The following is an 18,185-nucleotide window of genomic DNA, read 5'->3' as shown; positions in this document are numbered from 1 at the left end:
CATTTTGTGAAGAATGCATCTGGAAAGATCTGGTTCACTTTAACAAAACATACAGTAAGGACAGGAAGTATATAGAAATCGATTTTTATTTATAATATTGATAACCTGCCCTGCTACCTAGATACAGTATGTTAGCACCTTCAACCCATCAGTGGCACTATGGGTTGGCACATGACTAGTTTGCAGAAAATGCCAAATCTTCCTACTATATTAAAAAAAATGCCAGAGAAAGGAAAAAAATTACTTTTGACACCTTAAATCGTGATAAATTTGTGTAGCAATCTCATCTCATTTGTAACTTGCTAGCTAAATAAAGCTGGTTAATTAGCTAGTAAAACTGGAAACGTTCTCAGTATGGTAGTGAATGGCTGAAGTGGGCATAGTTTACCCTGTGGTCAACTTAGCGACTTTATTATAACTGATGTTGCTGTGCATAGAGTTATTTACTAGCCTTTACATAAATGCTACATGTGTTCTTAGAGTAGAGAGCAACTACTCTTCTGTTTTAGTAAACCTGAACTAGTCTTAGATAAGATTCAGTAATAATTAATAACTTTTCGTTGCAGGAACTTTTGAGTCACTCGACTGACCGACCTGAGAGGCAACAACTTAAAGAGGCACTGGCTGCTATGGAGGTTGTTTTTCCTTTAAATCAAGCCTAAAAATGTGGTGGTTTTTTCCCCCAGTTTTCTTTAATTAATAATAACTGGAGTGTTGATTAATTCCAGTTTGGACTACTAGAATTTATTACCTCTCCTTATTTTGCCACTGTAATGTAATGTACCTTTTAGTTTATTGTGTTATATGTTTATTATGTAAGTTACTTTCAATTGCGTTGCAGCTGAAATGTGCTCTACAAATAAACTTGACATTTTTTACATGCACATTTGTTTATATGCAGCCATTTGAATAGTGTGCTCAAGTTTTTATTTAACTTGAGCATTCTGTCTCTAATCATCCCCTTTTAGGACTTGGCCATGTACATCAACGAAGTCAAGAGAGACAACGAGACCCTGAAAAAAATCTGTGAATTCCAAAGTTCAATAGAAAATCTTGTAAGTGTCTCCACTGCCACTTCTTTTTGCTGCAGAAATCACCTGCTAATGATTATTTCTCATCTAAATACCTGGAAAATGTACATAATTAATTATCTTCTACTATATAAGATGGGCTTGTGGAGCTTCTTTCACTTGTTTGGAATATGAATGCGGTGAAAAGCGGAAATAAAATGTTGCTTGGTAGATCTCCACGCGAAACTAATGTCCAATCGAACCTTAAACATATATCCATAATTACCAGCTGTGTAAAGCCCTGTTTCTGAGTGATAAAGCATCAGATTGCCACCCTGTGTGTCTCTATAACCTAAGCAGCAGGTGAAACTGGAGGAGTACGGCAGGCCAAAGATAGACGGAGAGCTGAAGGTGTCCTCCATCGTCAACAGAACAAAACAAGACCGGTGAGTTTGAGTTTGGTCCCAAAGGGTCAGCAGGACTGAACTGGTGCACTGAGCTCAGTACTAACATTATAGCAATTGTAGCAATTGTGTAACAGCTGGGTAGTAAAAATGTAACAATTTCTGAACTTTTATGTGATTAATACGATGCAATCAAGTTTTAGTAAACTTGCAATAAGATGCTGGCAATAGAGTTATTGTTTAGTAGTAAATATGTGCTAAAGTAATGGTATGTAATTACCAAAAATAATGTACATGTCATTATCTGTAAGTTGCACTGTGTAATAAGGTATCAACAACAGAGTAACCGCCTTAATATTATTAGATATTATGAAATTAGCAAAACAATGATATGTTATCAATTTTACATACGATAAAAGTCTAATTACATTTATATTTTTGCAATTAAACTATTATTACAATCAAATAATTTTATTTTATCACAAACTGTCATCTCCAGTTAGTTGCATATCCTTTTAATAACTCAGCATAGTGACGTTATGTCTTTTGTATCTTACCAAGAACCCATTCATCCCCGTCTGATTACTGAGGTGCCACAATTTTCTGTTTGCAGCTACATTTTCCTTTTTGACAAAGTGGTGATTGTTTGCAAGAGAAAAGGCTACAGCTACGAGCTGAAAGAGATTATTGAACTCCAGTTGTACAAAATGTCAGACGACCCCATGAACAACAGAGACATGAAAAAGGTAAGAAACCAATTTAGTTTTTGTTTTGCTTTGAAATCGGACCGAGCAGAGCTATTTGTTCCACAGTTTAATCTCCGCGGCGATGGCGCCGCTAGCGCACATGATCAAACAGCCTGTATAATCATTACAAATGGTGTCCTTGAGCCGAAGGAGCTTGTTGATGATAATTTCAGATACGTATGAGTAATGCATTGAAGTGCCGATCGTGCGTCGTGCTCGTCCATGCTTGAACAATCATGTAAATGCAATGAAGGTCATTTAGGATTCATGGAGACAGTGCATTGTGCCACCGGTCTAACATTGCTTTCTTTTGGTTTGGATCTGCATGTCTCTGTCCATGTTTGCATGTGTAACCGGGTCTTTCTCTGGTGTCTTTCTTTTTTGCATGCCTACCAGTCAAGTGGAAAAATGGTAAGCCCAAGCGACCCCCTTTTATTTAACTCATCTTCACATGAAGGCCTATTTTTAGAAGTGTTGTTCTTTGGGTGTCATGCTGTGATTGCACATGTAGCTCTCTGCTCTGTGACTGGCTCTGCAGCTTTTTTTTTTTGCTCAGATGCATCGCTAAAGCATGCAAGGGATTTTTATTTTCCCTCCACATCTCCGAACCGACTGTGATCACGCACAAAGCACATAAAGTTTACAAAAATTTGCTTTCATCACTAGCTTTTTTTTTTTTTTTGTCCATCTCTGTTTGCCACTAACATCCACATATCTCTCTTCCATCTCCCATACGCTCACTTTTTCTCTCTAGTGGTCTTATGGTTTCTACCTGATCCACCTGCAAGGGAAGCAGGGCTTCCAGTTCTTTTGTAAAACGGAAGAAAACAAGAGGAAGTGGATGGAGCAGTTTGAGATGGCCATGTAAGTATGATTGCACAGAGGAAATCAGTGCTACCTGAAGTAATGGGATTTGAATTGCAGCGCGTTGCTTTACTGGAAATTCAGTTGAGTAAATTGTTTTTACGTTAAATAGACATTTAACGTATGATTGTCTATTTAGCATAGACATTCACGCTATGTTGCGTGCTGCTATTATTAGCAGCACGCAACATAGCTTAAAACTTTTAAGCCATCAGAATCAGATTTCTCTTTAAGAAGCAATGTGCTGTTTAGAAGGAAACATTTTCAATTAGTTTTCACTCCATGCCATTGTTTTTAATTTTTAGTAGGCATAAGGCATGGTGGCAAAAACATAAAACTGCTGCTTTGCAAGTTACTCAACAGGTTGTTGCTAGGTAACCAATGTGTGAGTGAGTGAGTTGATGTTACATCCTTGCTTAACTGACCATGAGCCACAAAAGTCTTTCCTCTACCTACATCCCCCAGAATGCTGTGCGGTTCTGGATCTGAGTTCAGTAAATACTCTACATAATGAATATTCTGTCAGGTGTATTTTATATTGATCCGTATCATGTGTATATTGTGATATATATTGTTATTAATCTGTTGTCCATCCCAACCCGACGGCGATTCCATTCTTGTTAGAATCTGCCTTGGCTGATCACTTTATTTTACAAGAAACTATTTACTGTTCAGGTCCAACATCAAGCCTGAGAGAGCAACCGCCAACCAGCACAACTTCCAAATGCACACCTTTGATAAGAACACCAACTGCAGAGCCTGCAAGATGCTCCTAAGGTAAGACTTTTATTTCAGGGCATTTGCAGTGGGGGGTTAGTGACCAGAACTGCCTGGAAATCCCTCTTTAATCCTTAGACTCCATCTTAAAATACCCTTACCTACCATTTTAATAGTTCAAACACCAACTTTACCATAAAACGCATAAATGTTGGAACCATCTTACCACTTAGCTAACATCAGGCAGCACTATGTCTATATCTAGATATTTTCAACTTCTCAATCGGAATTTTCTTTCAGAAATTTTAGATATAGCCACAATTGTTCAGCAAATCTACTAATGCTGAACCAGTTTCTTTTACTGGAATTTTATCTTTTGGACAAGTGCAAAATTGTGAAGTGGAATTGAAAATTTTAAATAGTTTCCAACATTTCTTTTCACTAAAAGAAGTGTCTTGTATGTTAGTATTCATTGCCCTTTACTCTGCTACCTTTAAATCTATTTTTCAGAGGTCACCTGAAAAATAGGGAGTGTTATTAAATCTCAATCTAAATCCAGCTGTTCTGTGAAGACCTCAGTGGTTTGTTATGCCTTGTTTCCACAGGTTGGGTTGGTGCGGTACGCTATTTATGGCTCAGCGTATTCAATCAGATTCTCACCGGCTTATAGTGGCTTTATAGTAGTGCGATGACAAACGTGTCGTTTTCCTACAGTTTCATACTTTACATATCAAATCCTGGTAAAACACATAGAAGTTTTGGGATGTAGTATGACAAATTTGAAAAGTATCAAAGTTTATTGATAGTTTTATGGAGTGCAGCACATGTATTTGACATATCAAGTTGTCTCTTAGTGATAAAGAAACAAAAAGAAAGAAAACTGAAGTAAAGTAGCTACTTACGTCTTCAGCTAATTTCCTTCAAACCCACCAAACTTGGCTTTAAGACTAAAGCAAATAAACTAAATTAAATCAATTGGTGAGTGGATGAAAATGCTAAAATACTCCAACTTTAGAGTGAGAACACTCTTTGCTGATGGATATTTTTAAACATCCCAACTGTAAGCCCAAAACCGAGCTTCCTCGACTGCAGCGGGTTACGACCCGCCGCTGTTGTGGATCACCACTCTCACCTCCATCCCAGTAAGCCGGATCAGCGCCGCTCTGTGTATTGACCCGCACATTTTCCCGGCCTTCGTTGACCTGAATTCACAGAGCCTTCGGAGGCAGGAACCAGCCATCTAGATGCTAATTAGTGCTGCATCTCCCAATGGATCCTGTCGTGATTTATGGGAGTCGGTATTCGGCGCGGCAGCATTGCTATGCATGCAGTGTTTACGGTGGACATTACAGGAACACCTCCGGACCACCTGGGTCAAAACAAAACCGGTGGGCTTTATGATTTTAAAGAATAGCACAGCAGGAAACGCTGAGAAAGCAGCCATATTTCTGGAAGAACAAGCAGTTGGACTCTAACGCTGGAGGTTAATGTTCGTCTGAGACACTTCCTGTTTGCATTACAGCTCTAAAAGTTTGTGTGTGTGTGTTTCCTCCAGGGGCATCTTCTATCAGGGCTACTACTGCTCTCGCTGTGGAACAGGAGCTCACAAAGAGTGTCTGGAAGTGATCACCATCTGTAAAATCAGTAGGTGTTTTCTTTCTCAGCGCATCTGTAATTCACTTTAAGTTTATGGAGTTAAGAGGCGCTCTTTGGGAACATTCTGACAAAAAGTGTGTGGCAAGTGGTAACGTTAATGGTCTGTACGATGACAGTCAATGGTCTAAATCACAGCTCCTTTCCCATGGGAATATCTGTAAAAAGCCTGAATGTATCTTTTATTGCAGTGGCAGCATCTTAGGACAGCACTTATAACGTTTTACAGGGTCAGAGTAAACAAGCACATGGATCTATACTAGTCCTGCTGTGTTTTCTAAAGTATTTAGATCTGGGGACAGATATGGCCATCAGTCAGTGTTAGTTTTGTGTCTGGTGTAGCATTTCTGATTGATTTTGTTACATGTTTTGGTTTATCATCCTTCTATAAGATCAAAGGATGACCAATAATCAGTTTTCTGTTCCATCATTTAAAACAGGATGTTATGCTTTTACAACAAGACCTCTGGAATAAAAACACAAGCCCACAGCACCACAGCTCCTCCACCATGCTTACCAGTGAGCATGAGGAGCTTTTCCACATATTCATCTTTTGTTTTATGAGAGTTTGATGCTGAAAAGTTCAGTCCTTGTTTTATAAGACCAAAACAAATGATTCCAAAGTCCAACTGGAGTTTAGCAAAATCCAATTGTTTATGTTTGTGATGGTAGACCAGAAAATCCTATATTTTCTTTACGTCGTAGTAGCACCACTATTGATACCATGCTAAAGTTCCCGGGGCATTTGGAAGATAAGACAGCCCCACAGCATCGCAGGTCCTTCTCTTTACTTAAAAGTGGGAATTTTAGACGTTTTTCCTCATATTCACAGTTTCATTCACATCAGATCCATCTAGGGTATGTTTTCTTTTTATGAAAAGCTTCGTTTCACTGTGACTTTAATTTCATTTCATTCCATTTGTGTTCAATTTAAGGGACAAATGTCCAGAATCAATAGATAACAAACACTAAAACATTTTTAGCCTAAGTTAATTAGCATTGTCAGTCCACAGAGGGGTTTCTAAATAAAACCAGACAAATTATATATTTTAACAGCTTAAAATAGAAACAGAAAACAATAACCACAGATTCCAAATGGCAATAAAATTACTCAATTTAATATCCTCATATAGTTTAACATGAGCCACAACATTTAGAATGGTGATGGTGAGAGAATCTGTTAACCTCGCTGAATAAATGCAGTCATGTTGAAGATATATATACATTTTTATTAATGTGAGATTGTACAGTTGTGTTGAGGTTTGTTTTTTTACACATCTTTACAAGAAATAGCAAAAAGGTAAACAAGGCATCCAGGAAACAGCAGGAGAAATCGGGAGGAAGGTGGGATTAATTCATTGTGTCGTTGAGTTTTGGTACCAAAGGAAAACAGCAACTGGGAGTCAGGATGAATCATGGGAAAGCCGTTTCAGACCCCACAGGGGGGGTTTCATCCTTGGTTTTGCAATAATTATTTCCTCCAGTGAGATCCAGTGTTTTGGCATTGCTGCTCTTTAAAATTAATGATCAATTTTGACAGATTTTCTATCTGTATTGTTTGATCCTAAAACACCAACTATAATTTTTTTTTTTCTGTTTAAGCTGAAACTTAAAAAATGTAATTTTTGTGTTGCAGCATATTTGCACATTATCATCCCGTTTCCAGCTGGATTATTCTTAGCTATCCCTTCAGGGGATTCACAACCCCAAATGTGTCCCACAGATTTCTTCAACTTTAGCTCAGATAAGCATTGAGATCTTTGGATGTTTATGTTGTATTAAAGTTCATGTCAGTTTAGCAGAGTAAACCTGATGTAAGCATGGCAAAGAGAATCAAACAGTGCTGTTAGGACAAAATTAAATATTGTTACCCACCTCCATGCTTCCTAATCTAAAGTCGCATATTTGTGAATCTGCATCCTTGTTTGTCATGTAACTAGAAAACCCATTATATTGCTTATTAAAATATAAAATAACATTAATTTGTCTTGTTTCAGATCCTCACGACATGGTGAGTTTACTTGTTCTACTAAACAGCAACATTCACCTCAGTTAGAGTTAAACATACAATATTTAAGATCTAATAAGTTTCTGATTTTGCATTTGTGTTTGTTTTGCAGGAGCCTGGAATGTCACCAGGTCAGTTTTCTCTTATCTTTGACCTGAAGCTTGATTTTTCTGAAAACTGTATTGCTTGGTGTCGCTGCACAGCTCTCTGCCGCCATCTTCTGGATATTTCAGGTTACACCTCATGAGCTCTTCAGCGTGAGAGCATTGATTGAACCAAATATTATGAGTTTAATCTGAACTGGTCCAAAATTTTAGAAGGCCTTAAAGAGAATTTAATTTGAGACCATTGGTCATTTAAAAAAGATTTCTTACACACAGAGTTAGTAAAAACTAACCTGTGGTTCAAAAAGGACTCATAAATGATATATTTCAGCTGCTATATCTTGATCAGGGTGTCAAAACCTAAAACATGGCCCACAATTTGGGCAAAACGCTATTGTTTGTTCATAAAAATAAAATATCAGTATTATGATTTTATGATTACTTTTTTTTTCATTTAACCTTGATAAAAAATTCTCCAGTGAGTGTCATATCAAAAAGTAAAACTGTTACATTTCTCTACAAAAACAAAAAAAGTTGAGTGGAAGGAAAACGTGGCTTTGTACATGAGGAAAAGCAAATGTTTTTATTTCATTAGATCTTTTTAAAAAGTGTTATATGTAGTCATTTAGTTTTATTAATGTTAATTTTGACAGCTTGGGGCTATTGTAATAATAGCTTCAATTCATGAATCCTCCAAATAAAAGAGAATTCATTTTGACAGCTGGCCAAAATATTTTGTATCAGTAAAGTTCTGCAACCAAATATTACTTAAATTGTGATTATAGTATGTTTACTTTAGACAATTCCTGCAGTATTTTGACTCATACATGCTAATTTAACTCTTCCCTTCCCTTTTGTCTTTAATGGAACTGTTGCTTTCTGTTCTTTCTCCAAACTGTTTCCAGGTCCAAAGATGGTGGCTGTGAGGAACTACCACGGCACACCGACACCTCCAGGGAAGACGCCTCTCTGTTTCCAAACAGGAGACTTCATTGAGCTGCTAAAGGGGGATCCAGACACCCCGTGGTGGGAGGTACAGAGTCCAAAAACCAGAATATTTACTGAACAAAAACAAACCATTATGACAAAATTAGGCACAGGAAGATTAAAGTTATAAAACACACTTGATAAATTGTTCCAGACTATAGAGCGCACCATACTATAACCAGAATATATAACCAGAATATTAAAGACGCAGCCCTCCGTCTCCAGCGCCGAACCATGGATTCATTCATGCCGAGTTTACACCATCATATGATCTTCTTCGTGTGGTTTCCACGATGAGGGGTTTGAGTTTGAAAACATTTGTCCGTCGCGCCTGCTGCTAGCATGCGCTTGTTCTAAATTAAAATTAGCACTTTCTTCTTTGATTTCCAATTTTGACTTCCAATGATCCACTTCCTGCTGAAGAGCCCCCTGGTGGCTGAAGAAAAATCCACAGAAAAGCCGCACCGGGCTACAAGCCGCATGGTTCAGAACATGGGGGAAAAGGAGCGGCTTAAAGTCCGAAAAATACGGTATATGTGGAGTTCTAACTGTTTTCTAGTCTGGAGCAAATCTGTAGGAGAAAAAAATCTGCACTTTGGTTAAAATAAAAATAAAAAAAAATCTTCAAAAAGGTTTATATCTGATCTGGTAAAAAAAAAAAAAAAAAAAAAAAATCCAGAAGTCAAATCAGAAAAAAATCAGAGGTTGAAAATAAAACATGAGTGAAATTGAAGGCTTTTTTGACATAAAAGTAGAATTTTACATCCAAAAACTAATTATTATTATTATTATTATTATTATTATTATTATTATTTAGACACAACCATTTTTGTTTCAATGACTTAGTAAGTGCCCTTTATCTCATGTTTCTAAGGCATCTTGGATCAGTAAACCAATTTATTTCCGGTCTTATCCAAGCCCCATCACATGCAGGTTTTAATTTTTTATTTTCCAGTGGTACTTTCTGCTTTAAATACACTACAGCAGGTCGCAAATAGTTTAAACTCGGCTCAAGCTCAGCCGAGCTTGAGCTCGGCTGAGCTCTATCACTAGATAGAGCTCAGCCGTCTGTGATAGAGGCACAGACTCTATCACTAGAGTCTGTGCCTCTAGTGATAGTCACTAGAGGCACAGACTGGCACCTCTTACTATTTAAGATGTTAATTAATGACACTAATTAGCACTTTTAATTTATTTTCTTTCACATACAGGCATGTTTTAACACAAAGACATCGGTAATGATGTCATTAACCACTTAGGAGTTATAAGGCATTTCAAAACAAACATCAATGCGGCATGTTTTGCAAAACCTTTGAGTTGACTATGAACATTTCTGTATATTAATGCTTTCTAGCTTGAAATAATAGATGCACTGTCTGAAATCTAAAGCTTGGCCAGAGCTGGGTCATCAACAGGACAACAGACACAAACTCAGCAGCAAATTTATGTATGAATGGCTGGAAAACAATAATCAAATCCAGACTTTAGACTGATCATCATATCCTAGTGGGACATGAAGCAAGCGAATGACAGAAAACACCGAAAGTTATTGACGCAAAAGCATTTCTACCAACTTTTGAGTCTTTTTTCCTGCCTTTTACAAAAAGAACATAGTTGATCCTTTGTTGAAAAAAAGATAGAGCTTTACTGCCAAAGCTGATTAACACACTTAATGAATTGCTAGGCCTTGATATTTCTGTGAGGAGTCAGCTGAGACTAGTGGAAGTCATTAATTTCAGGATGGCTGGAAAGCCTTTTAGAAACTGTTATTTTTACACTTCTGTCAATAATACTAGAAACATTAACACATAAACTTGCAATTTACTTTATGTTCTTTCTTTTTTATTTGTGTTTTACATTTGAAAATAGAAGGAGCAGCTCTACTGATTGTATTGTCTTATTAAAACTTGCAGACCGGGAGGGGATTTCTCTTTTATAAATAATTCTTTTACATGATAGTTGATGTCGCTACAGGGTCTCTCATTGTCTCAGCAGTATAATCCATTTTTATCCACTAATGTCGGGCCCTGCTTTTCCAAGAGCGACTTGGGGCGACTTTGTGATGCCGTGAATTTATCTTGGCTATTAAAGTTGGTTATCCCTCGACAGAACGCTGGTTTTAATCTCTCTGCGTGAAGTCGGAGGGCGGTTGCGGCTCCCAATCGATCGCTGCAGGCAGGAAACGGTTCTTCTGTCTGACGCTGATGAGCAATCTTGATGGATTCGTTGCCTTTTTAGTGAGTGCCTCATCTCCCATCAGAATCCAATCTGATGTAGTGGATGTAGCATCTCTCAAACTGGTTTATTGGCTTAGTTTTAGATTATTGTATCAGGAAAGCAAAACACTCAAGGTGAAAGCTTTTGCTTTATTTCAACTTGTTGCCATCATTAACTTATGATGTTGCCACTAGGGGGCAGCAAAGATTCACATCTTGTGGACATACTAGTACAGCTGTAGGGAGGTTTTATAAACTCATTATATAATTCAGGATATTTAACCCCTTGTTCTTCAAACTGGTTGGCTTTCTTCCATAAAATCTTTTTAAAAAAACAAAACATTTTTCATTATATTATCATATTTTTTAACTTTTTATTTCTGTCTTGCAGGGGAAGCTGATACAAACACAAAAGAGTGGTTTCTTTCCCAGTTCATGTGTAAAACCTTACTTAGACCCGAAGGTAGGTTTTTACTCTAAAACAACTCTAAAGTTTTACTGCCTGTCCAATATAAATTGGAAGCATATTCAGCAGAAATTCAAGATCATTTCTTCCAGCGAAATGTCCAGAAAATGCAGCACAAAAAGCTTTTGTTCAATATAATCCATTTTATAACCTTGCAACCACCAATTTAAAGGTATTTTATAATCTATCAACTTAAGGCATAATTTTTAAGTGGAAAGAAAATCTTTAACAAAAGAAACATTGCATTTGTAGTCCTTTAATCTCATAACCCCAACTAAAATTGTCTGCATAGAATTGCCTTTTTATATAAAACGTTTATCCTTAACACACTATCCCTGTGTTGATGCTTGGTGGTGGCAACATTATGTTTTGGAAAGGCTTTTCTTCAGCAACTATAGGGATGTGACTACATACTGGGTAATCCTGGGAAAAGAAAACCTTAAAAGCAACATAAAAAACTTAAAATTCAGCAGATCAACCCTAAACATAAACCCAAAGCGAGTAGAGAGGTTTATTTTGAAATGACAGTTTGTTCTAAACATTAATGATACAAGGAAGTTGAAAATAATGCGCAACCAAAACTTTTCACATTTTATTTATTTTGTTGCCATTAGGGAATAAACTAAAGTCTGTAATGCGTTCAAACAAACACATCTTTAGGTGTTGTTGATAGTTTCTCTGAATTATGAACTTGATCAACTGTTTTTTAAACTCATGAACATTAACATATTAACAATTCCCAAATAACTTCCTGTTCAGTTCTGGCTTTTAGCCCTCGCCGTTGCTTCCTGCTGTAGGGTGGGATCTAGCCGTCATCCACATTCAGAATATTCCTACGAGATGCAAATCCTCCATTTAAGCTTGACTCGAAAGTGAAAGCTTCCCATGTGCTGAGCTGTTCCGATGTGGGCCGGTTCTGCATGGAGGGCTTCCACTAATGAATCATAACAAATCTCAGCAGGAGGGCAGGGAAGTGCAAGAGGAAACTGAGAAAAACTTTGAAACATTTTGCAGTTTGTTTCTCCGGCGTACGTTTAAATCTAACTAAAACGTCGGTGCAGATATTGTCTGGTTATTTGTTTCTCTGCATAATGCGTTCCTTCCTTTGTTTGTGACAGCCTTTCCAGTCATTATCCAGCCGGCAGTCATCAAGAGAATCAGACTACTATGGATATCCTTGGTATGTAACTTAACATCTCAGCGTTTTAGATTTAAAGGGCCGGTACCCTAATGTTTATCATCCAGAGCTGCCATTACCCACTCTGACTCTCTATCAAACCATCAGTCTGTTGATTTATCCTCTGGTTTTTCAAGTTCCGTTGTTAGATCCTGACCTCTGTAAAATTATGTACAATAAAATTTTATGTTCATAAAACGAGAGAGAGAATTCTGGGAATTTGATTCTGGCAAAAAAAATAATAATAATAATTAGAGCATGCCATGAATTCCCTTCTTCTTCTCCTTTAGGTTTGCGGGGAACATGGAGCGCCAGCAGGCGGACAACCTCCTGAAGTCCCACTGCAGCGGGACGTACCTGATCAGGGAGCGGACGGCCGAGGCAGAGCGCTTCGCCATCAGCATCAAGTGAGCATTTCACAAAGAGCTGGAGGAGAAGCTGGTCCGGTTCTTATTTATATCCCAGGGAAGACAAAAACTGTCTCAGGAAACCCCGGCTAGCTTGTGCAGAGTCTGTTTCTGGCTCCAACTAATTTCCATAATTGCTTTTTTGGTTTATTTTCTCTCTCCTTGGAGACGGCTCTCCACACAGATATTGTTATTTGAGCTCTTGCTGGAGCTGTCACATTGTGATGAATTAGTGTTGTATTTGCAAATTTGCTTCCAAGCCTTTAACACAGGTGCAAAAGGACTGCGGGGACGAGCCTCTCATGTATTTGCATAAGTGAACAAATCTTTACCTTTTAGAAAACAACTTCAATTGCCCTGCGTTCATAAAAGTATTACACCGGAATAAAACTTTGACATTATGAATCAGGAGGTTTTCAGATTAATTACATCAACATCTCCTCCTCCGGGTTTCTCTGTGCAGATTCAACGATGAAGTAAAACACATCAAGGTTATTGAAAAAGACAACTGGATCCACATCACTGAAGCAAAGAAGTTTGAGAGTCTTCTGGTAAGGAAGGAACTACTTTTCATGCAGGAACAACATGTTTCTGTTTAGATACAGTTTCACAAATATACATTTTGCCATTTAAAAACCATACATTTCAGTTTCTGGATATGTAGAATAATACTTTAGGAATACCAGACCAAACTGCCACAACTCCAATTCATGCCCTGAACTTTTATGTTAAGTTTCCTAATGGAGTGTGACTACTTTTGCTCATGTTGTGTGTGTTACCGTGCAACAGGAGCTGGTGGAGTACTATCAGTCGCATTCACTGAAGGAAAGCTTCAAGCTGCTAGACACCACGCTGCGGTATCCCTACAAGTCCAGAGAACGCTCGCTAACTCGGGCTAGCACACGCTCACCAGGTAAAGTTCCCTTCAGCAACGCTTTGAAACTTCCTGCTAGCAAACATAAGGTCGATTCCAACACAACCCGAATTCGGCTAACTCCATCTGTTGCATGTGAGAGCATGTTGCTTGATTTCCTCCTGCTTTGTTTCGCTTCCTGATATTGTGCTGGATTAGAGAGTTGTGACTACTTAGGGTGAGCACATGACAAATAATAATTGAAGATGGTTTGATCAGTGTGTTTTGCTCTCAAAATTAGATTGCAGTTTAAACTGAAGTAAACAATGACGACCAAACTACAAAGTCCGGTGGTCAGGCTTCGTTGCGTTCCTTTTTTTTGCTTCACTTGTGATGAACCGGCTGGTCATTGTTGGTCACAAACATCACCAGGAAGTTTATGCAGTGTGGAAGAAAAGACCTTCCCCTTTAGAAAAAAATGAAGAGTTCACACTTTTTAATTTTAATTTATGACTTTTAAATAACTGACGTGGAATACCTGTTGGATGTAACAGGTAAGGTCCAGATCAGTTCATTCAAATGTGAGAGCATCCACAGTATAGAGTTCTCTGAATACTTACTGGTACCGATGGTAAACATGCTTTTGTTCAATGTTGCAGTGAAAATGTATGGTAGACCTCCAGTATTCACTGGGGTTAAAAATTAGCAAATACTTGAGAACCCATTAAAAGCACATATAGTTGTTATATTTTATAGTTCAAACAGCAAATATGCCTCAATATGCACTAAATAAACATCTCAGCTCCCAAAGAGGCATTTTCTTTAGAATATTTAAACATGCGAGATGAAAGATCTGTGAATCGGAATCCTGTCCCACAGAAAAATGTGAACTTTTCTGTGGTGGGAGATTGATGTTATCCTCTTCCACCACTAGGACAGCACTTGATTTCCCCCTGTAACGTTTCACAAGGTTGGAACAAACAAACCAGCCATTCCTTTTTACACATCTCTGCATTGCTCAGAGTCCTGGCTCCTTGCTTTATGCCTTCTTCTCTAAAGAAGGAAGAATGGGCTTCCATTGTTGGCGAACTGCCACTGTGATGTGAAGCTGGAGAAATCAAGGTCACCATATCTCCACCCAGAGATGAACTGCTTTTCCCTGCATGGCCGCCTGGCTTTATGACTGATTATGGCTTTGGTAATGAGCCTTAGGGGAGCAAAGTATGCAGTGGATGCTATGTATTTGTGGTAACTTTGGGTAAAACAACAGACAGACTAAACTCACTCCCACTCTCTTTGGCTTTCCTGGTGTTCTGCTCCTGCCAATTTCAAAGCTTCTCTTGACTCATACAAAGAGTAATTGAGGCAGGCCGGTGGGGAACAGAGAAGAATAGGAAGATGACACAGTTAAATGCTAGAGTGAGGGATAGAAAATGGAAAGTGAGCTAACTCAGAGGTTTAGCCACAGGACTGGCTGCCATCTCTGTGCATCAGACTGTATGAATACTGGCTCTGTCGCTGCCCTGGCTTCTGTCCTGCACTGCTCTGCCTTTGTTCTCTCTCCTCACCAGAGTGGCACTGCTTCCCTTTTGTTTCAGCTAAATTTGGAAGCTCCACTCTGCAAAATGTGCTGATTTTTAAGATGCAGCTGTGTGCTCTCACCGTTCAGACATTAAAATGACTGAGACAAAAAAGAAACTAGTAATAAGAGACTTTATTTTAGCCTTTTCATTCAATTCCATTATGCCACTAAACTGTGGGAAGCTCAGACGATGATGTGACTTTGACAGCTTCCTTGGGTGCAAATTCCAGATGGCTGTAGGGGCAAAAACTCAACAGGAATTACCAGCCATCATACTCTTTAGGAAAGACATTTGCTCCAGAGAGTATCCACCATAATTACTTAAATAATTAGTTTAATGGTCAAACATGTTAACTCTGAATAAAAGTAACATGTCTACCTCCACCGTGGCACAAAAAAACAAACTGTATTCTATTTACTTACCTATGACTGAGCCATACTGTAGACGAACTCTATAAATATGCAAATTTACTCGTGGAATTGTGAAATTTATCTTCTTATTGCATTCTCCTTTTTCAACCCTGCGTCTCCTGCTTTAGCTCAGCATGCCTGCATCTCAAAACAGCTTCCAGCTTCATTTCTTCTCTTGTTTTCTCTCTCTCTCGCTCTGTTTCCTCCTATCAGCAGCAACCTGCGCCTCCTACAATTTCTCCTTCCTCAGTCCACAAGGCCTGAACTTCTCCTCCTCTCAGAGCTCCGCTCCCTTCTGGTCAGGTACTCCTCCTTGCTCCCGCTGACGTCTCGCACTTGTTGACCTCAAATTACCTACTCAACATATCTGCTCTCATGCTCATTACTTCTTCTCGGAGGCATTCTTTTCATTGGCAACACTGCAATGTTTGCAAGAATTACGTTTTACTTATTAAATGAAAGAAAAAAAATGTTTTTTTTACATTTTATTACCATTCTTATTTGTCATTTTGTACAATAAGTTTTATATAAAATCTTCGCAAATTGTAATTTTCATTACATACAGTGGGAAAAGCAAGCACTCCTATCCTCCACTCATTGGCCTTATGAACTGCACCTGTTTGAACTTGTTACCTTTATAAAAGACACATATTCAGACTAAAGCCTAGCCGTCATGGATAAAACCAAGGAACTGTCTAAGGCAGGGGTGAGAAACTCCCGGTCTCGAGGGCCGGTGCCCTTCAACTTTTCGATGTGTCTCTACTTCAACGCACCAAATAATGAGATCATTAGCAGGACTGTGGGGAAGCTGGTTGTACTGACGAGGTGATTCGGTCATTTGATTGAAGTGTGTTGGACCAGGGAGACATCTTAAGAGTGGCAGATTCACCAGCCCTCGAGGACCAGGGTTGCCCACCCCTGGTATAAGGCCAAGAAAATTTGCAGATTTGTATAGGAGCTACAGGACAATAGTCAAACAATTAGGTGAGAAAGCAACAATTGTTGGCACAATTATTCGAAAATGAAAGGAACTGAAGGTGACTTTCAATCTCCCTCTTCTTGCAAGACCTCGTTTTGTGGAGGATCAATGATCATGAGAAAAGTGAGATCAGCTACACAATGACCTTGGACCACAGTTTCAAAGGTTGTTATTAGTAAAACACTACACCATCATGGGTTAGCATCCTGCAGCACATAACACTTGCTAACGACTGATATGCCAAAGGAGGCATGGGGGAAAGTCGTGTGGTCGGATGAGACTGAAAACTTTTTTGTTATTCACTCCAATCAAAGTGTTTGGAGGAAGAAGAAAGATGAATACAATCCCAGGAATATCGTCCTAACTATCCAGCTGTGGAGTGGAAACGGCTGGCTTTGGGGGCCCATGACTGCACCATTTTGTAGAGGATGGATGGAGCCATGTGTTGAGAGATTTTAGGCAACAATCTCCTTTCACTAATCAGAGTTTGGGTCTTCAATGGACCATTGACGTTTTCAATGATCTATTGACAATTGTCCTGGTCTGAGTCTGTCTCTCAGAGCTGAGCTGTACCTACAAGTCAGAACTTTAATACAAGCTTCCTAGAGAAGAGCATGTCAAAGCCTGAAATTTGTGTGGATTAGGATGACATTTTGACAAATGAGATGTGTTGGAACTCTGTTTATGCATGTTATCAATCTCCCTACTGTTTCCATTCTCCAGTGTTTACTCCTCGGGTGGTGAGCACGGCAGTAGCCAGATATAACTTTGCAGCACGAGACATGAGGGAGCTGTCCTTGCGGGAAGGAGACGTCGTCAAAATATACAGCAAGATTGGCGGAGACCAGGGCTGGTGGAAAGGAGAGGCCAACGGACGGGTAAGTGCTACGATAAAAGTCTGAAACAGCCTAGATTAAATTTAATGATTAAACTACTGAAGACCCTAAAGCAGGTGGCTTTCTGTGAAACGTGGATAGGATGTCAGCACTCTATTTCAGAAATTTGTCCCCATTAAGCTGCACATTTGACCGTCCTAATGCACTCCTGTGGTGACAGAAGGAGGCCATGTTCATGCTCTGCAGTCACAAAGCCATAATTTTATGTTTCAACTTCTTCAAATGGTCTGATTTAGATTCTTTTTCATGCTGTGTTACCGCTTCTGCTCCTAACTTTATTTGAAACTTTAATAGAACAGAAAAACTCATATTACTTAATGAACAGCCAGAATAAACCCTGTAGCTGCAGTCGCTTCTAAACTGATTCTCTTTGCTCAAACATCTGATCTGTAAGATTCTGTTGTGAGAATTTTTACCATTTCAGCATGGGCTTTGTTTGCTTTTCATCTCAGATTCAGTCACTATGCCAACAGGGCTTCAGCCAAATAATTGACACATATGCTATTGGCATTTAACTACAACCACCTGCAGAAAGCAACTCATCCATTTCCTAGAGTTATCCATACCTCATCCCTTGAAAGTTAGGAAAGCCGTTATTATCTTTGAACCTAGAGAGGAATGATCAAGACTCAGCATACAGCTTTAGTTATTAGAGTTAGAAACTAGCAATCAGGTCCAACATCTGGGTGAAGATGGACTCAGACC

General features: G+C 38.7%; 1 protein-coding gene across 12 annotated transcripts in view; it reads left to right on the top strand.

The window, feature by feature from the left end:
* The window catches only part of vav2 (vav 2 guanine nucleotide exchange factor), a 208,407-nt gene that overhangs the window by 186,442 nt on the left and 3,780 nt on the right, over nt 1-18,185 (top strand). For 3 of the 12 annotated variants that reach the window (XM_032569929.1, XM_032569928.1, XM_032569932.1), the window contains 18 exons: nt 567-635; nt 969-1,055; nt 1,368-1,456; nt 2,028-2,160; nt 2,557-2,571; nt 2,915-3,024; nt 3,700-3,801; nt 5,297-5,385; nt 7,392-7,405; nt 7,515-7,533; nt 8,412-8,539; nt 11,101-11,172; nt 12,294-12,355; nt 12,643-12,759; nt 13,223-13,310; nt 13,549-13,672; nt 15,819-15,908; nt 17,308-17,462. In XM_032569929.1, coding sequence (XP_032425820.1) covers nt 567-635; nt 969-1,055; nt 1,368-1,456; nt 2,028-2,160; nt 2,557-2,571; nt 2,915-3,024; nt 3,700-3,801; nt 5,297-5,385; nt 7,392-7,405; nt 7,515-7,533; nt 8,412-8,539; nt 11,101-11,172; nt 12,294-12,355; nt 12,643-12,759; nt 13,223-13,310; nt 13,549-13,672; nt 15,819-15,908; nt 17,308-17,462 — 1,563 coding nt within the window. The remainder of the gene's footprint in view (nt 1-566; nt 636-968; nt 1,056-1,367; nt 1,457-2,027; nt 2,161-2,556; nt 2,572-2,914; nt 3,025-3,699; nt 3,802-5,296; nt 5,386-7,391; nt 7,406-7,514; nt 7,534-8,411; nt 8,540-11,100; nt 11,173-12,293; nt 12,356-12,642; nt 12,760-13,222; nt 13,311-13,548; nt 13,673-15,818; nt 15,909-17,307; nt 17,463-18,185) is intronic. The other 9 variants (XM_032569935.1, XM_032569936.1, XM_032569931.1 and 6 more) reach the window with 8 other exon arrangements.

This window comes from Xiphophorus hellerii, chromosome 8 (genome assembly GCF_003331165.1).
Source record: "Xiphophorus hellerii strain 12219 chromosome 8, Xiphophorus_hellerii-4.1, whole genome shotgun sequence".
In the NCBI taxonomy this organism is placed as follows: domain Eukaryota; kingdom Metazoa; phylum Chordata; class Actinopteri; order Cyprinodontiformes; family Poeciliidae; genus Xiphophorus; species Xiphophorus hellerii.
The sequence above is the reverse complement of the archived record's forward strand: the minus strand, read 5'-3'. Positions and strand labels throughout refer to the sequence as shown.